At 41.8% G+C, this 20,777-nt stretch overlaps 1 protein-coding gene across 1 annotated transcript in view; it reads left to right on the forward strand.

Annotated features, from left to right (window-relative positions):
* The window catches only part of CDH13 (cadherin 13), a 651,716-nt gene that overhangs the window by 534,587 nt on the left and 96,352 nt on the right, over window positions 1-20,777 (forward strand). Inside the window, exon 8 of the mRNA XM_042438290.1 lies at window positions 17,656-17,796. Coding sequence (XP_042294224.1) covers window positions 17,656-17,796 — 141 coding nt within the window. The remainder of the gene's footprint in view (window positions 1-17,655; window positions 17,797-20,777) is intronic.

The following is a 20,777-nucleotide window of genomic DNA, read 5'->3' on the forward strand; positions in this document are numbered from 1 at the left end:
CTGTGTTCATTTAGAATTTTGTGTTCCCAATAAGATGCATATTTTTTTCCATGCACTTCTCCCCAATATATAAATGCATTATTAGCTTGCATATCTATCTGTATCCAGTTTTCCCTCTTGTGCTAATTTTATCTATGCATTCTTAGGTTGAAAAAAAAAATAGGCCACAGAATTCAGAGAAATTGAAAAAAAAGCATGGCTGAGATCCCACACTGATGTTGCACTGCCTAAATGCCCACATGAGAAGTTATGCATTGGTTCTGCTACTTACATACAATGGCAGTGTTGCACCACTGAATGCATAATAGCACTGCTGCATGCACAACTCTGGCGCCACAAGGTTGAAGCCAATGCAGATGTCCTGCATTGGTGGGAGGGGGGCAAAGATACCCATTCATTTTCATAGAGGAAGTTAAGCATGCATAACACACCAAGATGATTCTGGTCAGTACAGTAGCAGTTCCTGTATTACAGCCAGCCCTTTGTATCCACAGATTCAACCATCCATGACTTGAAAATATATATATAATGTTTTTCACAAACCTTGATATTGCCATTTTATATAAGGAAAATCACTTCCGTATGCCATTGTACGTAAAGGGACTTGAGCATCCATGGATTTCGGTATCTACCAGGGTTCCTGGAACCAAACCTCAATAGATACCAAGGACTCACTGTACTTCTGGCAGTTCAAATTAATGTATTAAAATTTCAGCCACATTAAAGTTGTCCTCATTCCATGTGGGTGAGTTTAGAAAGACAAACAGACAGATTTCTCTTGGTGATTTGTGCTAGCATAACTGGGAATCAGAGGAGTTTTGCCATTGCCTTTCCCATATCTGAGAGCATGTGACTTGCCCAAGATCACCCAGTAGCTTTCCATGGCCAAAATGGAAATTGAAGCGTGGTCTAAAGAGTCATAGTCCAACACTCAAACCACTGCACCACGCTCGGTCTCAGCTGGGGACTATGGTCTAAAATGCACTGCAGAAATAATCCAGTTCGAGACCACTTTAACTACCCTGGCTCAATGCTAACAAATTTTGGGGACTGTCATTTTGTGAGACATTTAGCCTTCTCTGTCAGAGAGTTCTGGTGCCACAAAAAAACTACAGTTCTCAGGATTCCTTAGCACTGAGCCAGGGCAGTTAAAGCAGTGTCAAACTGGATTACTTCTGCAGCGTGTTTTGTACCGATGCTGCTGTAAATACTTCTCTTGTTGTATAAGAGAGTAAGAAGGAGTACCTTCTTGTACATTGTTTTTTTCTAGCCTGCACAATGGCTGGTGGGCAGCATAGCCACTGGTTGATCATGTACATCTTCAGAGAATTTGCCAGCCACAGATGCTGGTGAAAGGTCAGGAATAAACTCTTCTAGAGCATGGCCATATAGCCCAAAAAACCCACAAAGAACTATGGATGCCAGCCATGAAAGCCTTCGACTTCACATGCAAGGAAAGTTCCCATCACAGCATCTTTTGCTGGCAGCCATCACCTTCTTAGACCTTCACCATACATAGGCTATGGAACTTTATGTTCTGCCAGCGTCAAATAGAACCTCATAAACTGCTGATGAACTTAAAGTGGAAACTAATGGGGGAGTCTCTTTAGTTGACTGAAATGTCTTAATTGATTAACGTACCCAATTGTTTCCAGTCTAGGAACTGCTGCGTCTCTCAGAAATAAAATATTCAGCCTTAGTCAGACACAGGCAACCATCCCACCCATCTTCTGTGTGTCGATTCGCAATGGAAGAGTACAAAACAGACATTCTTAATAGGAGCATAACTTAAATCTCTCAGGTTGTCATTTACATTTGCCTTCTTAGTGCGGGTGCTGCTCTTTGCTAACTCCTATGTAATTTAAAGTCAGCGTCTCAGCATAATAATCCTCTGCCTTTGTTCCTTTTATTTCTCTGAGATTAGCTCTTTCGACAGTGTATATTGAACTTACAAATTATTAATGATTCAAAATTTGCCAACACTGCCAGTTGGACTAAAGTTAAACTAATCAGAAGAATGATTTTTAGCAGTAAAACATAGCAGTCGCATGATTTAGTGCGGCGAGATTACACATAGAAAATCTACTGCTCGCCATTATTCTCTTGTATCCTGGAAATTAAAAAAAGGTTTAATGATTCTGTTAACTGCCAATTGCTGAGCAAGTGAAGTTTGGCTGGGTCTCCTTTATGAACCAGAACCTTGTCACTAGGCTGCCACCTTGTGGCAAAAACACACAGGAGGTGGTTGCATTTGGTCGATTCCTCCACCAGTAATGTGTTAAAAATCCAAAAAGGTGAAAGATCTAAAAGGATCAAATAGCCTATAGCAAGATGTCTCCGGCCAAGATCCTACGCCCTTTTAACAGAGCATAACTTCATGCCGGTATTGTTGCACACAGGATCTCACTGTTGCACAACCATTTGCACTATAGAGTCTTGAGCTCACCTGTTTCTCAGGGGTCAGTTAGCTTGCCATCCAGCAATTGAAATTCAGGGATTCCCAAACTTTGATCCTCTGGGTGCTTTGGACTTGAACTCCAAGAAGTCCCATCCCCAGGAATACTGGGAGTTGAAGTTCAAAACATCCAGCGAACAAAAGTTTGGGCATCACCGAATTACATATTTATTCATTCATTTAAGGGCCATGAAACTCCCTGGGTGACTTTGGTCAAGTCGCATGCTCTCAGCCTCAGAGGAAGGGAATGGCAAAACTCCTATGCTGAGGGATGAACAAATACACTGACGCTTTGCAATGCTCCACATAAATGGATCATCCACCCTTTAAGTGTCAAAGAAGGATTTCTTTGCTCTTTGTGTTAATGCTTCATTGCATTAAAGGGAAAAAAAACAATACAGGAATATTTTATAATCAGTAATTCCCACCACATTATTTTCTATTGCTATAGGCAATGAGGCAGATAATCTATGGTCATTAAGTTTTCTATATGACAAATTGAAACATATATGCTACTTACAAGACCATGAATAGTAGAGTTCTTTCCTTGAGCGGAACAATCATTTCGTGTTTCTCACACTTCTTTGAAAGTTGAAAAGCAAATGTTGGCTTTAAAAGGGGGGGGGGGTAAAAAGGACCCTTTCTAGCCATTTTAGCATCTTTTCTTAAAAAAAAAAGGCAACATTTTAATTTTTATTGTTCTAAACACAAGCGTTCTGCGAAAGCTGCACAGTCAGAAACAACCTCATCATTTGAGACAAAGAAAAATGTAGAGCTTTAATGCAGAGTACTGTTGCAAACCCTGGCTAGTCAGCGTTAGATGGCAAATTCTATGTATTCTAGACCTTAGAAGTTTTTTTGGCATTCATGAATTTCCATGTCTTTCACCAATTTCCCATACAACCCCAGGCAGATGGCTTATCTTATCTGCATTCCAATTAGCTTATCAAGTAATCTGTTAAATGGGTATAATCACACTGATCTGTGCTGCGGGATGTTGCCCAGTTCAATTAATTAATGTTCGCAACAGGATCTGGGATCAGAAGGATGAAAGGTTGTGGATAGCAAAATAAATAAAATAAAATAAAATAAATAATTGATATTAATAATAAAAAATACATATCAAGGCATATAGCATCACATTTGCAGCTTCGAATGGCACTCGTGTCTTAACAGATCATGCTGTAAAGTCATTACCGCAGCATGTGAGGAAGCAGCTTATAACAGGGGGGCAGACAAAGTGAGACTTGGAGACTTCCTGGCGGTCTTTTTGTAAACAAAACAAGTCTGTGGGTTGGATGTTTAGCCTGAAGAAGAGAAGGTTAAGAGGTGATATGATAGCCTTTTTTAATTACTTGAAGGAATGTCATATTGAGGAAGGAGCTAGCTTGTTTTCTGCTGCTCCAAAGAATAGGACATAATGGAGCAATAGATGCACGCTCCAGGAAAAGAGATTCCACCTCATCATTAGGAGGAACTTCCTGAGAGTAAGGGCTGTCCGATAGTGGAACACACTCCCTCAGAGTGTAGTGGAGTCTCCTTCCTGAGAGGTTTTTAAACAGAGGCTGTATGACCATCTGTTGGGGATACTTTGATTTAGATTTCCTGCATGGCAGAATGGGGTTGGACTGGATGGCCCTTGCAGTCTCTTCCAACTCTATGATTCTAAAAGGGAAGTAGAAAACCAAGCAAGCTTCTAAATTCAGGAGCTGCTGATTTAGTTGGCACACATTGTTTCATTACTTCAGTGGCATCATTATGGTTGGTGTCAACTGGTGCAGAATAGTGGTTTGACTGTTGGACTATGACTGTGAAGACCAGGGTTTGATTCCCTGCTTGGCCATCAAAGCTGACTGGAGGACCTTCGGCAAGTCACATACTCTCAGCTTTAGGGAAGGCAATGGCAAATCTCCTCTGAACATATCTTGCCAGGAAAACCCCATAATGGATTTCCCTTAAGGTTGCCATAAGTCAGAAATGATATGCCCTGGTGCAGTAAGAGAAAGGAGAGGTGTCACTTGCTCATAGTGTGAATGGGGTCTTAGTTTTGTCTGCCCACTGAACCTCACCCCAAGCTTTGGAGGTTCAGTGTATGGAGAAAGGAGAGATCTCAGTCACTCATCCCACACTTCTCTTGAAATGAGCCCCAGCGTTTAAAGAGATTTGGGTGAATGAATCCCACAGCCAGATTTGCCAAAAGGCAGACAAAACATTGGGGAGCAGTGGTGTCACCTCATTCGGGGTGTCACCAGGTGCAGCCCACACCTCCTGCACCCATCTAGTTATATCCCTGCATTACTTGTGTACTTTCATCCAGACAAATGCCACCTTCGCTGAAGAGTGTTGTTGCGTAGACACCAAGAGCTATATTGTGGTTAATGCTTTGTGGAACAGTGATACATGTGAGTCATCGTTTGATCTTAAAGTCAACAAGGGATGAACTTATATGTGCGAACTAGTTATAAAATCAAAAGGTGTCCTACTTCATGGCTGGCACATGTTTATTTTTACTTGAATGACATTCTGCCTCCATTGACTAACATTTCTAAAAAAATTCAGAAAACAGGTATTATGAAAGACTTATTGGTGAGAAACTGCTGGTCATAGTCAAAGCGCAGAGCTATTGAGTTAGAATAATAGGCAGCAATGGGCCCAGTGTCACCCAGAGAGTTTTTATTCCTGAGTAGAGATGTCATCCTGGTCTTTGTGATCTAAATCTACTTCTTCAACCATTATCTCAGGCTGGCTATTCACCAGACTGTCTCTCCATCCTCCATGCCAGACATGGGCCTGATTCCCACTACCTTTTAAACCAGTTCAGACAACCCTGGTTCCCATTTAATCCGAATCCCTGAAGTGATTCCAAGAGGGGGGGGGGCATGCTCCAGAACCATTTATCCCACGTCTTTTGGATGCTTATTTTTTCTACTTCTTTTTCGATAAATTGATTTTGTGCAAGTGTGAACCACAATGGATCAGAATCGATTCAAATTTCCCCTTCGGCCAGCTGGAACCAGATCATTTTGAATCGATTCATTCATGAATGGGAACCACAAGTGGGTTGTTTTGGTGCCAGAAAATGCGATCGGGGCAGGTGTAGTGTAAACCGTGATCCACTGTTGAACTGATCTATCGATTTGGATCGCACATTGATTTATCTGTAAGTGGGAATGAGGCCCTAGACACATATATGAGGAAGATTATGAGAGAGAAACAGTATGTGGTACTATGGAGAAGTTCTGGAGAACTCCTTGTGATGTGCTGGGTTGGAGAAATGGAAGACAGCAACGGTATCTTTGTGGACTGCATGACAGTAAGAAAGGGACTCTTTTTTCATATATCAAGATTTATAGTGTGGTTCTTGGGGCCAGTGTTAGCCTTTCTAACCAACATCTTCAGTCAATATCACTAACTGAATTTAGTGCAGAAAATATCATTGCACAAAAGAGAAAGGGGTGGGATAGTAAGAACTCCTGGAGGTCATGGGATGCTCACTTCATTTCTCTGCTAACTTCTAAATCGGTCCCGCTTTGAATGAAGAAAGGAAGAGGGTCTCTGGTGCAATTCTCCGCCTTTTCTTCTTCACTTTGATCTGTACAAAAAAGTTCTCTTTTACTAAGTGAATATGCATCTGCTAGAGATGTTTCCTCACATTCTCTTCAATAATTATGTTCCACCATTGATAAGCAGGACTGAAATGAATGATAAACATTGCATGAAGGGGCTCATTTTCTAGGGCCTTCTTGGTGTATTTATTAAACTAATTATTTTACCACATGCCTCCCAGTCTCTCTTCCCTTTGAGCTTAAGTTTAGAATGTAAACTCAGCAATTATTTTCACTCCCGAAGTTTGCTTTACTTTTGAAGTGACCTAGATAGCGGGGCCTTCAAGCGGCTTCACGATGGAATACTGTTTTGAGCGATTTTCTCTTTTTCCTCCCCTTTCTTCTTTGTCTCTTGATATAGTTCAGGCAAATAAAATTAACATGGTTTTTTTTCCTAATAGGAGGACTTTTAATCTCCATTCAAAAATGGGATTTGTAACTAAACTACGGTCCTATACTGTTCTGTTGCAGAAGAAGAAAAGGACGTCGCTTGTACTATATCCCCTCCCCGTTTGTTATTGTGCTGCTTTTTTTAAAGTGAATTGTCATGCTAATTTTATATCCTACATTTTTAGTATTCAGTATTAATTGCATTCAAATCCCATTAGAGAAGAAAAAATGTTTGTAAGGAATTAGTACATTCCCCCCCCCCCGAGTGTTAATTCCACTGTCATCAATAAGTCACCATCTGTATTTTCAATACTTCATTTCTTTTGTCCTCACTTTTCCCTGTGTTCAGCCATCCACATATACTTGCAGCTCATCTAACATTTCAGGCAGCTGCAGAAAAGGACTCGAGTCAATCCCACAATATATTTCTTCATCTTTGAGGTTCCACAAAGCTCTTTGAGTTGGTTTTGCTCCAACAGACTAACATGGCTATCTCTCTGGAGACAAAGTTTTTCCCTCTGATCTTCCAGGGAAGCCCAGAATCAGTAGACAGTCATGATTTTTGCAAGACTTGAAGTAACCTCATCTCTCTTTCTCCTTTGTCAGTTCAGTCCTTTACATCTACAAAGTACTGTCCATAAATGAAGTCCAGGTTCTCAAAGACCCTGCAGGAAAACCCATCTCATGGGCCTACTTATTCACCAACTTCTACACTTTCCATTCTCCTCCTTGCTTCAGTGCATTGCCATCCCTCCGTTACACATCCCACTGGGGAGTCTTTATTCTTGCTTCCGTGCCTTTCCCTGACCATAGTTCTCTATTGCTACCTCCATGGTTCTCATTCTTATTTGAAGTTTTCAACATGTGCCTTCAGCCGTATCCTTTTTTCTGTACATTCTAAGAAGATATTTCCACAGTACATGTTTTGCACTGGGTGATTTGATCAAGAGATAGAGTAGTCTTTGGGTGCCATCACATTGCTGTTGTGCAAATGTGGGGAATCAATTGTGCAAGGAATAACTCAATTCCTCCTGTGTACTTTGTTCTAGAACATACCTCTGGTTAAAGGACTATTGCCCCCCTTCAATTATGCTAATGTATGTTCCCCTTTACTATTAGCCCCCGAAGTTGGCTTGCTAAGAAGGCCTCACTTTTCTTATCTGTAGCCTCCCCTCTCAAAACAAGAGTCCCAAATGGTGGGTAGCAGGTTGATCAGAGGTGCCATTGAGAGGTGGAAGCATGTGTTTGGAGAGACAGTAGGATTGTGTCCAGTTCTGGGCCCCAAAATTCAAAAAGGATGTCAAGAAACTAGAGCATATCAAAAGGAGGGTGACTAACATGATGAAGGGTCTGGAAACCATGCCCTATGAGGAATGACTTAGGGAGCTGGGTATGTTTAGCCTAGAGAAGAGAAGGTTAAGAGGAGGGAGTAAGCTTGTTTTCTGCTACTCCAGAGAACAGGATCCGGAACAATGGATGGAAGCTCCAGGAAAAGAGATTTCAGCTCAGCATTAGGAGGAACTTCCTGATAGCCACATAGCCTGGAAAACCCACAAAAAACTATGGCACATTACAGACCGCCCTAAAGCGGGCGGTCTGCCGCTGTCGTCATTAGCTATGCCAAGAAGCCCCAGCGGCCAGAACACGAGGCTTCCCGGAACAGCTAAAAAGGAGCACCGAAATGGTGCTCCTTTTTGGCCTCCGGAAGTGGCACTAGGAGGTGCGAGGCACGCACTTGTGGCATCACTTCCACTGTGACACGTCTGGATGCTATGCATCCAAGACGTAAATATGGCGGCGCCCATGTGGATGGACACCGCCATTTACTATGCGCTCCACACGTACTAGGAACAGGGCCGGTTAGCAAGGTAAGACCCTTCCTAACCCTAGCACGCCCCTTTCTAACCCTAGTACGCGCAGAGGGCATAGTAAATGGTGGTTTGTAACGCGCCTATGGATGCCAGCCATGAAAGCCTTCAACTTCACAACTTCCTGATATTCCACTATTCAACAGTGGAACACACTCCCTTGGAGTGTAGTGGAGTCTCTTTCCTTGGAGGTCTTTAAACAGAGGCTGGATGGCCATCTGTCGAGTATGCTTTGATTGAGAGTTCCTGCATGGCAGAAGGGAGTTGGACTGGATGGCCCTTGGGGTCTCTTCCAACTCTATGATTCTGTTCTACAAGAGGATTCCAGACATGGACTCTCACGAATCTCTTTGAGAATCCTCAACAGAAAAACCCTCAATGGGATTTAAGTAACGCTGCTTCCAGCACTTCTGTTCTCTCTTTTTACACAACTCATGTCACATTTGCAGATGCAAATGGTTGACAGCTCAATCTATAAAGTGGAAGGTGATAATAACAGTCCTGCACAGTGCTCTTCCTAATTCTCACCCAATGAAGGTTAGCACAATAGATGTGAGTGAATTGAGTAAGCTCAGCTCTCCCTCATATGTACCCTGGGACCTGATGTTGGAAAGCTATTTGGGAATAGGTTGAACAATGAAAGAAACCAGCTGAGAATATATGAGAAATTCCAGTGATTCTCTGATTATTAAGAAGAACGTTCCTACAGAGGCTATTTAATCTCCCTTGGTGTTCTAAGCACCTTTTCTGGGTATTTCCACCCCTTCCATTTTGTTTTTTTGTGGAACATCAATGGTATAATTGAAATCCATTTTATGTGATCTTTCCTCTGATCATTCAGAATTAGATCAATTTATATTCCTAGGGAACGACGCCACAAGTGCATAAATGCAGCCACTAAAATGATATTTTGTCCATAGGCAAGGCTGATATCATTTGCTGATTCATTACACTCTCAGCAGGATGCATGGTTTTAGAAAGCTACCTGGAATTATTACCAGTGATAGACCACTAAATTAAGATAAGCCTTACGTCTTATTTTATATTATTTCAGGAGAGGGGAAATCAAATAAAAAGGGATAATGAAAATACTGATTGTAGCTAACATCAGATGGCCTGCTTTGATTAATGGATGGGATGCAAAACTGCAAATATCACTGATGCCTCAAATGGGATCAAAGTATGTGGAACGACGTGCTGGTTTCTATCTAATGTTATCGTTTAGTTAGTTACTGTTTCAGATATGTTTACATCAATCCCATATTTTTTTAATGAAGATAATCAAAGTGGTGTATAGACTTTCAGGAAGGAGGATGTGCATCAGAATTGGACAACTTCTGAATCAAACTGGACTGATTTGGGTATATTGGATATGAATCTGAAAAGAAGGAACCCTGCACTGTGAATTTGCCCAAAGCAAACTAGGGTTTCTCTGAAGCTTTCTGCTTGATTAGGAATCAAAGTAAGAGTCAGCACATCTGCAAAAAGAGCAACATTTCTTCCCAAGCTCTCCATCTGAGTAAAATGGCAAGGTAAGGGTGTTCGTATTATAAGCAAAAGGAAAATCTACCTTCTCCAGGATTTATGGCCAGAATCCAGTTGGTGTCTTCCATTTCTCTATGGAAGTGAGTGACATCCTTGTCCAATGTGGAACAGCTCTATTTGTTCAGAGTTGTGTGAGCACTGCCATTGGTCATGGATGTGTGCAGTGCAGCTTGGCTGTGTACTGTGCAATGCATGCTGTTGCACATTTTGTTGTGCATTTGGTTGAATACTTGGTGTGAGTTGTGAAACACTGCAATACAACACAATGAATGCATAACTCTTACATTATGCAACCTCAGTGTATGATCTTTTCCCATACCATGTGCAATGTTAAAAGACCCATTCCCATCCTTTGGACATTTTAGTTGCCCTTTCTACACCTTTTCCATATCTATAATACTTTCTAAGTGCATGGTATTAACTCCAAGAACAGGGCTAGAACTTGGACAGATATCAAAACGTGCAATTTTCCTCCCCACGCCAGTGTCCTCAGAAGCAATTTCAATCCAGTTTTAAAAAGGGACATGAAATATAGTTCCATCAACACTAAAAATGTAAACATCACAGCAGAACTGAAGAACTGGAATTGCAAAATGTTTTACACCTTACGGCACTAATTTTCAAAACAACCTCTGTGATTCCATCCAGTCGAGGTACAATTGTCAGGACACTTCAGTAATTGAGTTTTTCTGGGCACTGTGACCAACGGTGCTAATTTGTAAAACAGATTAGACAGAGGAATACATTTTCTACCTTGACCTTTATCATATTACTTTCTCATAGGGGAATAAAAAAGTATGGTGAGGGGAATGTAATCTTTGTGGCAACTCATTTGCAAAATGGTGGGGTGTGTGTGTCTCTCTCTCTGTGTTTTCCTGCTATTAACACAGTACGTTTCCTTTCAGTTCTCTTAATAACCGATTATCTTCAATTTGATATAAGACAGTTACCATAAACTATGATAACATTTATTACTCTCATGGAAGATTGTGAATCACAAACTGCATACTCAAGGAAAACTTTAACTTATCCCCTGTTAAAGAAGGACGGCTCTCTATTTTAGTGTCAGACTTTCAGATCCAAAAATATAATCGGAAATGTCCAATTGATTTGGAGAACTTTTCCTTTTCCCCCCTTCCTTCCTTCCTAAAAGCTAACTGGACTTTCACAATTCAACTACACTGTTGTAAAGGTTATTTTTATGCATGGCGCAGCTGATCAGCATTCTTTGCAGATTACTGGAGACAAATTATCTTCCTAAATGGTATGGAAAGCAACAGGTTTTGAGACACTTGGTGATAAAGTACAATGATCAGCAGTGCTAGACTTTTAACACAGGAAACAGGAAAACTTTGATGAATGAAGTTAAGCAGGATATCTGGGTCAAATACTAAAACAACAACTAGGAGGACCAGATTTAAGGCATATTTAAAGCAGCCCGTCATGTCTAGTTCTTAAACACATACAGTCAGCATCATAGCTCTAGGAGTTATGGGGCCTGTACAGACAGGCCAAAATAAGGCTGCTTTGGGTCACTTTGGAGCTATGCTGTTTATATGATACATGCGTCCTAAGAGGCCAGAAGACATGTCAAAGCCATGCTCCAGTCATAAGTACTGCAACGCAGCTTTGGCACAGCTTCTGGCCTCTTAAGATGCATGTGTCATTTAAACAGCACATCTCCAAAGTGACCCAAAGCAGCTTTATTTTGGCTTGTCTGTACAGGCCCATAGTCTGAAAAAGCAGTTTTTCAAAACTCATATTGAACAAAATGTATCCTGTGTTAAAGACCCTAAAGATCTGAAACTCTCCTGTTTATGGGAGCTTCATAAGAGTGCTTCTAGATCAAGGGCCACCTCAATCCCTCTCCTCCTATTTCCCACAATGTTCATCCAGATGCCTCCAAAAAGCCTACAACCAGGCACATAGACAACAATTTTGCTCTGTTGATGCTTGTCAGCAACTAGTAGTAAGGGACCTAGGAACCATGGGTGAAAACTCTCTTTTCATCTCATGTCATTCCTCATTTCAGCTTCATCCCTCACCTGCCAGCTTGATCATTCATCTCTCTGACTGACCATTCATTACTTGACATTTGTCCAGGTCTTTCCTGAAATCCTGCATGGTTTTCCTGGGTCTAGGATGGTGGAGATATCTGTTCCATTTTAGTTTTACCAGAAGATCGCATTTGCAAAATATCAAATTTTCACCTCTTGAATTGATTTGCAGACTAGAGCACAGTTACTCTTCAGTGTTTGCATGTTCGTAATTTTACAATACAGTCCTCTGAACAATAACTAAAAATGCACATGTTAGGAAAAATATTGAGTTCAGTTTCCAGTTCTGCAGTTGAGAGCCAAAGAAGTAGCATGCAAAGATGTGATCTAGGTATGGTTTAGATGGGCATGGTTTGCGGTCATAGTTTGGAGGATTTCCACAAATATGTAATAATGATGCATTCTCTGAAGATGCCAGCCACAGATACAAGCGAAACGTCAGGAATAAACTCTTCTAGAACATGGCCACATAGCTCAAAAATCCCACCAAAAAACTAAAGATGCTATTCCTCTGCAGACTACTGATGTAGATAATCATAAATTACCATAGGCCTATGACTAGATGTTTCTCTATCTATCAGACTACTGAATCAGCCCTTTAGTAGACGAAGTGCCCAGTCTTCAAAATTGCTAACTAGGCCTCCATTTCCTTAGCCTGAAACCCATTTCTCCATGACCTTAAGCAGCATTCAGCATTCGGCACCATTATCCCATTGAACTATTAGCATGTCTGACATCCAGTACGCTTCACTTGTAGAGAGTCACCTTCCTTCTGTCTCCAAGCCTTGGCATTTTGCTTACTGGAAATGCAACAAACCCATTAGCATGATTAAACTTAATACAGAAATGTCATTTCTCATTTCAGCTGTCCCTTGCTTGAAAAGTTATCACTTGGTTTATTTTACCTGCATCAGGCTATTCATATTGCCTTGTTGCTATCTTCTCCCCTGCAGGACTCATCTCAGCATTTTCTAACCCAAACCTTCTCCTCTAATAGTCAAATGTAATGCTACTAAATCTGCAGGTCCAATATAGAAGTTACGATGGGTAGCCATTAGCATTCCCTATGACTTTGTCCTTATAAAAGAAGGATAACAAAGATAACAAGTGTTCATATCCCCTGGAGCAGACCTCCAACGATTCTGCAACAGCCACTGAATTTCATGGATTGAAAAATTTAACACGGTACAGAATATTTAAAGGATGAAAAACACTTTTTCCCCCTTTTGCAGACCAAAAATGGTGCCAGCCTTTTGTCATGCAGCAGGCTAAATGACTAAAGTGCAAATTTATAGGCTAATGAAAGGGTTCCCTGCTGTAATTATACCAGTTATCTCAACAGTGTCATGCTTGCATGTAGCTAACTGTGATAAATGAGACACCAGACAAACCATGATTTAATGGCCACCCATTAAGATCATCATGCCACTGTTTAGCTTCAAATAACCTTTGTTTAAAGTGGATATTTTTGCCTAGGACGAGGCAACATCATCTAGCAAGTCAGTTTTGATCATGACAATCATCCTGAGGAAAAATGCAAACTCAGATTGATGGAAAGAGCTATTGTAAAAACGGACTCACGCTGAATTATTATTCTCTTCATTCAAAACACCGTGTGGGCAAAATGTCATACATAAGTCATATCTTATTCCTCAAAATCGTCCTAATGGCTGAGTTGTGGATGGACTTTTCTCTTACATGGGAAAAGTAGTAATTGTTCAAATGGAACATTTCAGGCTCCAAAAATGTTTGGTAGAGGAAAGGTGGCAACGTCCTCATTCCAAGAATTGACAAGGTACTCTAACTTAGCGGATACAGACACCCCTTTGGGGCGGCCTGCACCCCCCCGTGCCCAGAGGATCAGGGCCGGAGCAGCACAAGCGGCAGCCCCAGAGGCCCCATCCGCCACTTTTTCCTCAGCCTCAGGAAAGCGGCAAAATGCTGCTTCCACCCCCAGCCTAGAAAGGTGTCCCTTGGTCTTCATCCCCTGGACACCCAGGGGAGCCACTGCCGGGATGAAGAAAGGGTTGATGGCCCTCTTTCCCCCCGCTTCGTGTTTCCCACAAGCCAGGTATGTGTGCCGCTGTAGGAATGAGTCGCTCGATCCAGGAGAAGGAGCTCCGTTTCGGAGCTCCCGTCTGGCGCCACAAAGTAGGGTGACCCGTATGTCGCCCTGTAGTGGTGGCGATGCACAGTCATCGGCCGCGCCGTGCCAATTTGTTGTTGGCAGGTAAGACTCTGTGACAGAGAAAAGCTAAGAATCGTTCACAAAACTACAAATCACATGGATTTCCATAGCAATTGAGCCATGGCGAAGTAAAGTGGCATCAACTGGACTTGTTATTCTGTAGTGCTGATACAACCTACCAAGACTATCCTTCAGATATATAATAGTGATTCTTGTACCACTTCTCAAGCTTCTCTGCTCTTGTTTTACCAATTTCCCTTAGCAACTCAGTGGTTTCCAAACCTTTTAGAATCTTGGTCGCTCTCCACTAATAAAGAAAAATAGTATTTCTGTACAATCACGCCATATCAATATGCTTCATTAAATAAGTTTTGTGAATTAAAAGTATATCAAATGAGCAATCCTAAATAACTGTGCTGTCTAGATAACGAAAAGCCATATATACTTTATTCCAATGTAGGGCATTTGCTATATGCAGAATCTCTGGCTGCAACAGAATCAGAAATGATTTAAGCGTTCCTCTTTTTTTAAAGGTTTGAATAGTATTTGAAAAGTTGCTTTTAGAGATCAATCATAACTGTCATATTTCAACACTAAGAAAAACCACCCACGGTATTAATAATAATCCTGTCCACCTCCACACATGTGCATTATTGTCCTTACTGAATATTAATAAATCTTTCATCACGTCCATCTATGAATATCTCCAGCAGTGGTGATTAAAACGGCTTGTTCCATAACCAGCAGATCCATGGTTGCTTCGCTCCTTTCCCATCCCACTCCATGCAACATGGGAAGGACGCACGGGGTGGATAATGATCTGCAATATATAAGGTTGCTGATGTTTCATAAAAATTTCTCAGGCTTCTAAAGCAAAAGAAAATTGTTTCAGACAAGGACGGATGAATGTCCCTAAAAGTACAGGAACTACAAGAGAGCTTGAAAGGCAGAGAAGGTTTAAAAAATTGCAAAGAAAGTAAGATGGCTTGTAGTACATAATACATAATACGTTGCACCATGTGGGTGACCACTGAACACATAATATCAGGTTACTTAGACCTCATTGCTTGGAAGGAAATGGAGTGCTGACCATTGTGGGCATTTATTGCAAAGAGTAAATGCCCACAGTATTAAGGGTATAGAGTGGTGGTTCTCAACCTGTGGGTTGTGACTCCTTTGGGCAGTGATGGTGAACCTATGGCACATGTGCTGGAGGTGGCACTCAGAGCCCTCTCTGTGGGCACATGTGCCATCGCCCCAGCACAGAGTTTGCCAGAGTTTGTTACTAGAAATCCAGAGGGCCATGGCACTTTGCAATAAATAAGGGGGTTTTGGGTTGCAGTTTGGGCGCTTGGCCTCTAAAAGGTTCACTATCAAAGCCTTTGGGGGTTGAACAACCCTTTCACAGGGGTCGCCTAAGACCACCAGAAAGCACATATTTCCGATGGTCTTAGGAACCAAGACACCGCTTCTCTATGGTTGGGGATCACCATAACATGTCTTAAAAGGCCGTGGCATTAGGAAGGTTGAGAACCACTGATACAGAGGATGCTCTCCGTGTTTTTCGTACTCAGTAAGAAAATGTCTCACCACATTGACTGACAAAATAATGGTCAGCTAGCATGAGATCTTTTAGAATTGCTCAATTTCAAGATATAGCCATATTTGTTTGTAGAATCAGTATGTAGAGAGACCTTGTAGCACCTCTGAGACTAACTAAAGATAGAAGTTGGCAGCATGAGCTTTCATAGACTTAAGTGTACTTCCTCAGAGGCATTTGGGTTTTTAAATTGTTGTTGTTGTTGCATCTTGGAACTTTTTGTGGAAAATGGATTTGCATGAGGAAAACCTAAGGAGGATGCCCAAAAATCCTCAAGAAATTACAAAATTTGGGAGCTTTGTATAAAAGCAGGGATTGTTAGTGAACAGTGGTTTTAGTTCAAAAGAAGTGCAAAAAGGTGCAAAAAAAGGGAAAAATTACTGAACCTTGGATAGCTGTAAAAAAAATTAATCTGGAAAGTGACAAAGCTGAAAGAAAGAGACAGTTTGGAGCCAGCTGATCGAAGAAACTGGGAGTTCAAAGCTAAGGGTTGGTACTTTGGGGAGCTGGAATTGGAATGACGATAGTCACCTTTGTTGCTTCTTGTAGGATTGTCTACTTGTCCCTTTTTGTGTTGTTCTCCCACATCCTTTTAACACCATCACATGCTACTGCCCCATGAATTCTCTCTGCTTAGGGGAATATATAACTGTGCCATGTGAAACCTGTCACTCTAATCATCCTTACTAAGGAATAGGTCCCATTGAACATTCATGAATGATCTGGCACTGGGAGCCTTCTTTTTTGCCTGGAGATCAATTGCCCACAGAACACATAAGGTTAACACTTTAGATTTAAGATTTCCCATGTCCCCTTCACCACAATAAAAAAATAACCCAAACCCACATTAATTTGGAGATTTGATAACTCCATCAAGCGCCTTCCTTCTGGGTATGTGCAAGATGCATTGGAGTGTCGGGTGTAGAAAGAACACATAATTGGGTCCTCGAATTTGATAGACACTCACCTCTGAGGACCTTCCATCATTGTTGGCTCACTTTTGATTATCGCTTTCGGTGGGACCCTGCAGGAGCTCATCAGCAGTTTTTGAAACTGTCACCAGCCTCTCTTGAAAAAGCAAGGGCCTCCGTTTTTTCCTCCCAATCACACAAGACTTTTCATCTTGCCATTCTCTCTGTATTTGTCACCTGCTTTCCTGCAACCAACATGCGGTCCCCACCGTTCAATTCCGCTCCTGCTCCTTCTCCTTCGAAGAGCAAACAGGAAGACTTCACCAACTTAGATGACGAGTTCCCTCATGCTTTATTGATACGGAAACCTCCGTGTCAGCAAATAAGGAGGCAGAAAGCGATGATGGATAATTATTTTCTGGAAAGCCTAAAGGGAAGCCTTCCATTTCCCCATCCGCACAGATTTTTGCCGATTGAAAAATAATAAAATATATAAATACACCAGTGAAAGGCAAAAACTCTGGCTGTTGCTGGAGCGAAAAGAGGGATGAACATTTCTGCAGAAGTTGAAAATCAATTTCTTTTGGTAATTGCGGGTGCCATTAAAATGTTGCTTTAGTACAAAATGGATAAAGTTGGCAAGTAGAATTCAGCTCCTAAAGTAGAATTCAGCTCCTAAATACACATATACACATGGTAGTATTTCATGTAAATGTAAAGCGTTTTACCCTAGAACTGATTGAAAATGAACAAATTAATAGATTGGAACACAGTGCAGGGGATGACTGCATTGAATGAAGAAGGAATATCACAAGGTTCAAGTACTGAATTGTGCTATGTCTCATGCTGTGTTGCGTTTTGTGTTGGTACAGCAAGGTGGTTGGTCATAGTGAAGTCCCATCATTACTATAGAACCGCAACTGAAACAAATTCTATGTTACAGCTGTATCTAAGGATGCCTCCAAAGTATTAACAGGCATTTTTAAGTTGATTTATCATCCACTTGGTAACTTTTCTTCTTTTTTCTTTCCTTCAGACACTGGAAAATCCTAAATATGAGCTAATCATAGAAGCAAAGGACATGGGAGGCATGGATGTCGGACTGACAGGCACCGCAACAGCAACGATTGTTGTCGATGACAAAAATGATCATGCACCAGAATTCACCAAGAAAGAGGTAAATACCTACTTTTGCATGCAAAGCAATCAAGTGTTTATGGACGCATAACCTGTCTTTAAAACTTGGGTGCCTTCATGGACATTGAGGGACATCCTATATATAGGGAAAGGAAAATGTGTAATTATTCATTCCCAGGGCCAAAAGGCGGAGGGCTGGATTTTGAAAGTCAGAAACCATGTCAGGAGGAATAATAGACCAGCAAGAAAATTGCTCAATTTTCTCAGTATTCGCACTTCTCAAGGTGTTGTGGCACAAAAACCAACCTCTGTTTTCTGAGGAGAAAATTGGTATCTGCATAGAAAGCACGGTTTTCTGCATAAGAACCTTATTTTCTTTGCCCCCCCCCCAAAAAAAAATCCATTTTTTTATTTTTATTTTGCTTTAAAAATGATGTATATTTCTCTACATAACAGGCCTTCCACAACACTTCCCTATGTTTGAATATGGGGGAAATGCCATGGAAGAACATTCATTTTCTCCAGCAGTGGAGAGAAAACTATTGTAGCAATTCATCCTTGCATGCAAAGATGAAGTAGTAAAAGAAATACATACCTACTCTCAGGATCACCCCTGGTTCAGGGTAACTTGCAGGCTCCACACACTGGTAACTATGGCCCAGTATAGATGGGCACAAAGAGCTGGCCTGTGGGTGGAGTCATGACGGAGCATCCGTACACTCAACGCCATGACTCCGTCCTCATGCCATGATGCTGCGCACCGTTCTAGACAATGTGTGGCATCATGGCATGACTCTGGCGCTGCATCTAGATGATGCAGTGCCAAAAGGGCATCACAGAGCCACACTGCCATGGCTGTGGCACCTTTTCAAGGGCACAAAAAGGAGCTGCATTTTGCATCTCATTTTTCCATCCTCTGGAGGCCGGATCAGAGCCATGGCATGTGGTGGCCGTGGTTCCCATCCAGCCAGTAAAGGGGTGCCTGCATGTCACCCCTTAGTCGTATTTGTACAGCCCCTAAGTTACTTTAAAACACATTCTAAATGATATTTAAAAATATTTTATATAAACTCTTAAGTTTAATGAAGTCTTAAGTTTAATAAATAAGCAACTGAGTCTATATTTGATAGCTATACATATTTAAGAGGATGAAAACTTGACTGACAAAGGCCACGTGATAGACCTACCATATATTTTTGACAGCTAGGCTGTGTTAATGTTCCTCTGTAATTTGGATTTGTAACTTCTTCTCTTTTAAGCATTTGAAAAATGACTTTTTCAAAGGAAATCCAGCTAGGTTTGTGATTTGATGTGAGATCTCTGTCTACAGTGTTGCTTATGTTTTGGATACTTAGGTTTCTTTTCTCTCTCTCTCTCTCTCTCTCTTTCTTTCTTTCTTTTTTCTTGGCCCCAAAGTAGCATATAAATGCTTCAATAATGAACACAAAGATATATTGAAACATGTGCATCCTGATGGTCCAGGGCATTGATGACTATGACTGTGACCTGTGTTGATTATATTGCTGTAGTTACTGCCGGAAATGAAAGAAGCAGCCATGGCACACAGGGAGAAGAGGTAGACATGTTGACTGGTGAGCTGGGATGGGCAGGAAGAGCTGCCCCCAGGTGCCAACGTAGCGGTGGCGGCCAATGTCAGTCTGGTTGCCAAGGCAGATGGGACACCATCTGATGCAGGCTTCTCTTTGCCCGATTAGCTGGGATGTGCCAGCCTAGTTGCAAGGATGGCTGTGACACACTCCCTTGCAGTTGCCTGGTAGGGTGGGCAAGTGGATGTGGCCTTTGTCACTAGGCAGATGGGGTTTTGACTCCTTACCAGCATCATTGCTAGAAGGCGACAGCTCTCCAGTGGCATATGAAGGCTTATTTATTCTTCAGTAGGGCCTGCTAAATAGTTTATGTTTTATCCTGGCAGCTTTAGCCTGACAGTTCAAGGATATAGAGGCAACGTGGAACAGAAGAGGGGAGGGTTAAGGTTTTTGTGTGTGTTACTAACATGTTTGTATGGTTCTCATATCTGTTTGGATGGATCAAAGAATCATAGAATTGGAAGAGACCCCAAGGGCCATCCAGTCCATCCCCATTCTGCCATGCAGGAAATCTCAATCAAAGAATCCCCGACAGATGGTCATCCAGCCTCTGTTTAAAGACCCCCAAGGAAGGAGACTCCATCACTCTTCAAGGCAAGAGTAATCCACTATCCAACAGCTCTCACTGTCAAGACATTCCTCCTAATGTTAATCTGGAATCTCTTTTCCTGTAGCTTGCATCCATTGTTCAGACCTGTTCAGTTTCCTTTGTTTGGTTCTACCCTGTAAAACCCCAAGGATCTTTTCTCCAGTTGTCTCACCTTAGAGAAGGGATACATAAGAGAGATCTTGTAGCACCTTTGAGACTAACGAAAAGAAAGAATTCAAAGATACAGCTGTGTTAATCTGTAGAATCAGTATGTAGAGAGATCTTGAAGCAGAGACTAACAGAAATACAGAGGTTGGCAGCATGAGCTTTTGTAGACCCATGCTGACAACATCTTTATTTCAGTTAGTCTCAGAGGTGCTACAAGATCTCTCAATACTGTATACTGATTCTAGAGACTAGAATCATAGAATCATAGAATCGTAGAGTTGGAAGAGACCACAAGGGTCATCCAGTCCAGCCCCATTCTGCCATGCAGGAAATCCACATCAAAGCATCCCCGACAGATGGCCATCCAGCCTCTGTTTAAAGACCTCCAAGGAAGGAGACTCCATCACCCTCCAAGGGAGTGCATTCCACTGTCGAACTAACATGGCTATATCTTTTGAATCCTAGGGAATGGGTTGCTCTGAGCCCAAAAGACCCATTATCTAGCCACAGAGGTTTGCCATGTTGGCAATGTGATAGTCTGACTAGAATTAGCTCTTTAGGAGCCTGATTCAATCGCATGATACACAGTGGCGGGATACAAACCGCCGCTTTGCGGCGCTCCCCCGCCGCCGCCATTTGCTCCGTGCGGGAGCCGCA

This window comes from Sceloporus undulatus, chromosome 8 (genome assembly GCF_019175285.1).
Source record: "Sceloporus undulatus isolate JIND9_A2432 ecotype Alabama chromosome 8, SceUnd_v1.1, whole genome shotgun sequence".
NCBI lineage: Eukaryota > Metazoa > Chordata > Lepidosauria > Squamata > Phrynosomatidae > Sceloporus > Sceloporus undulatus.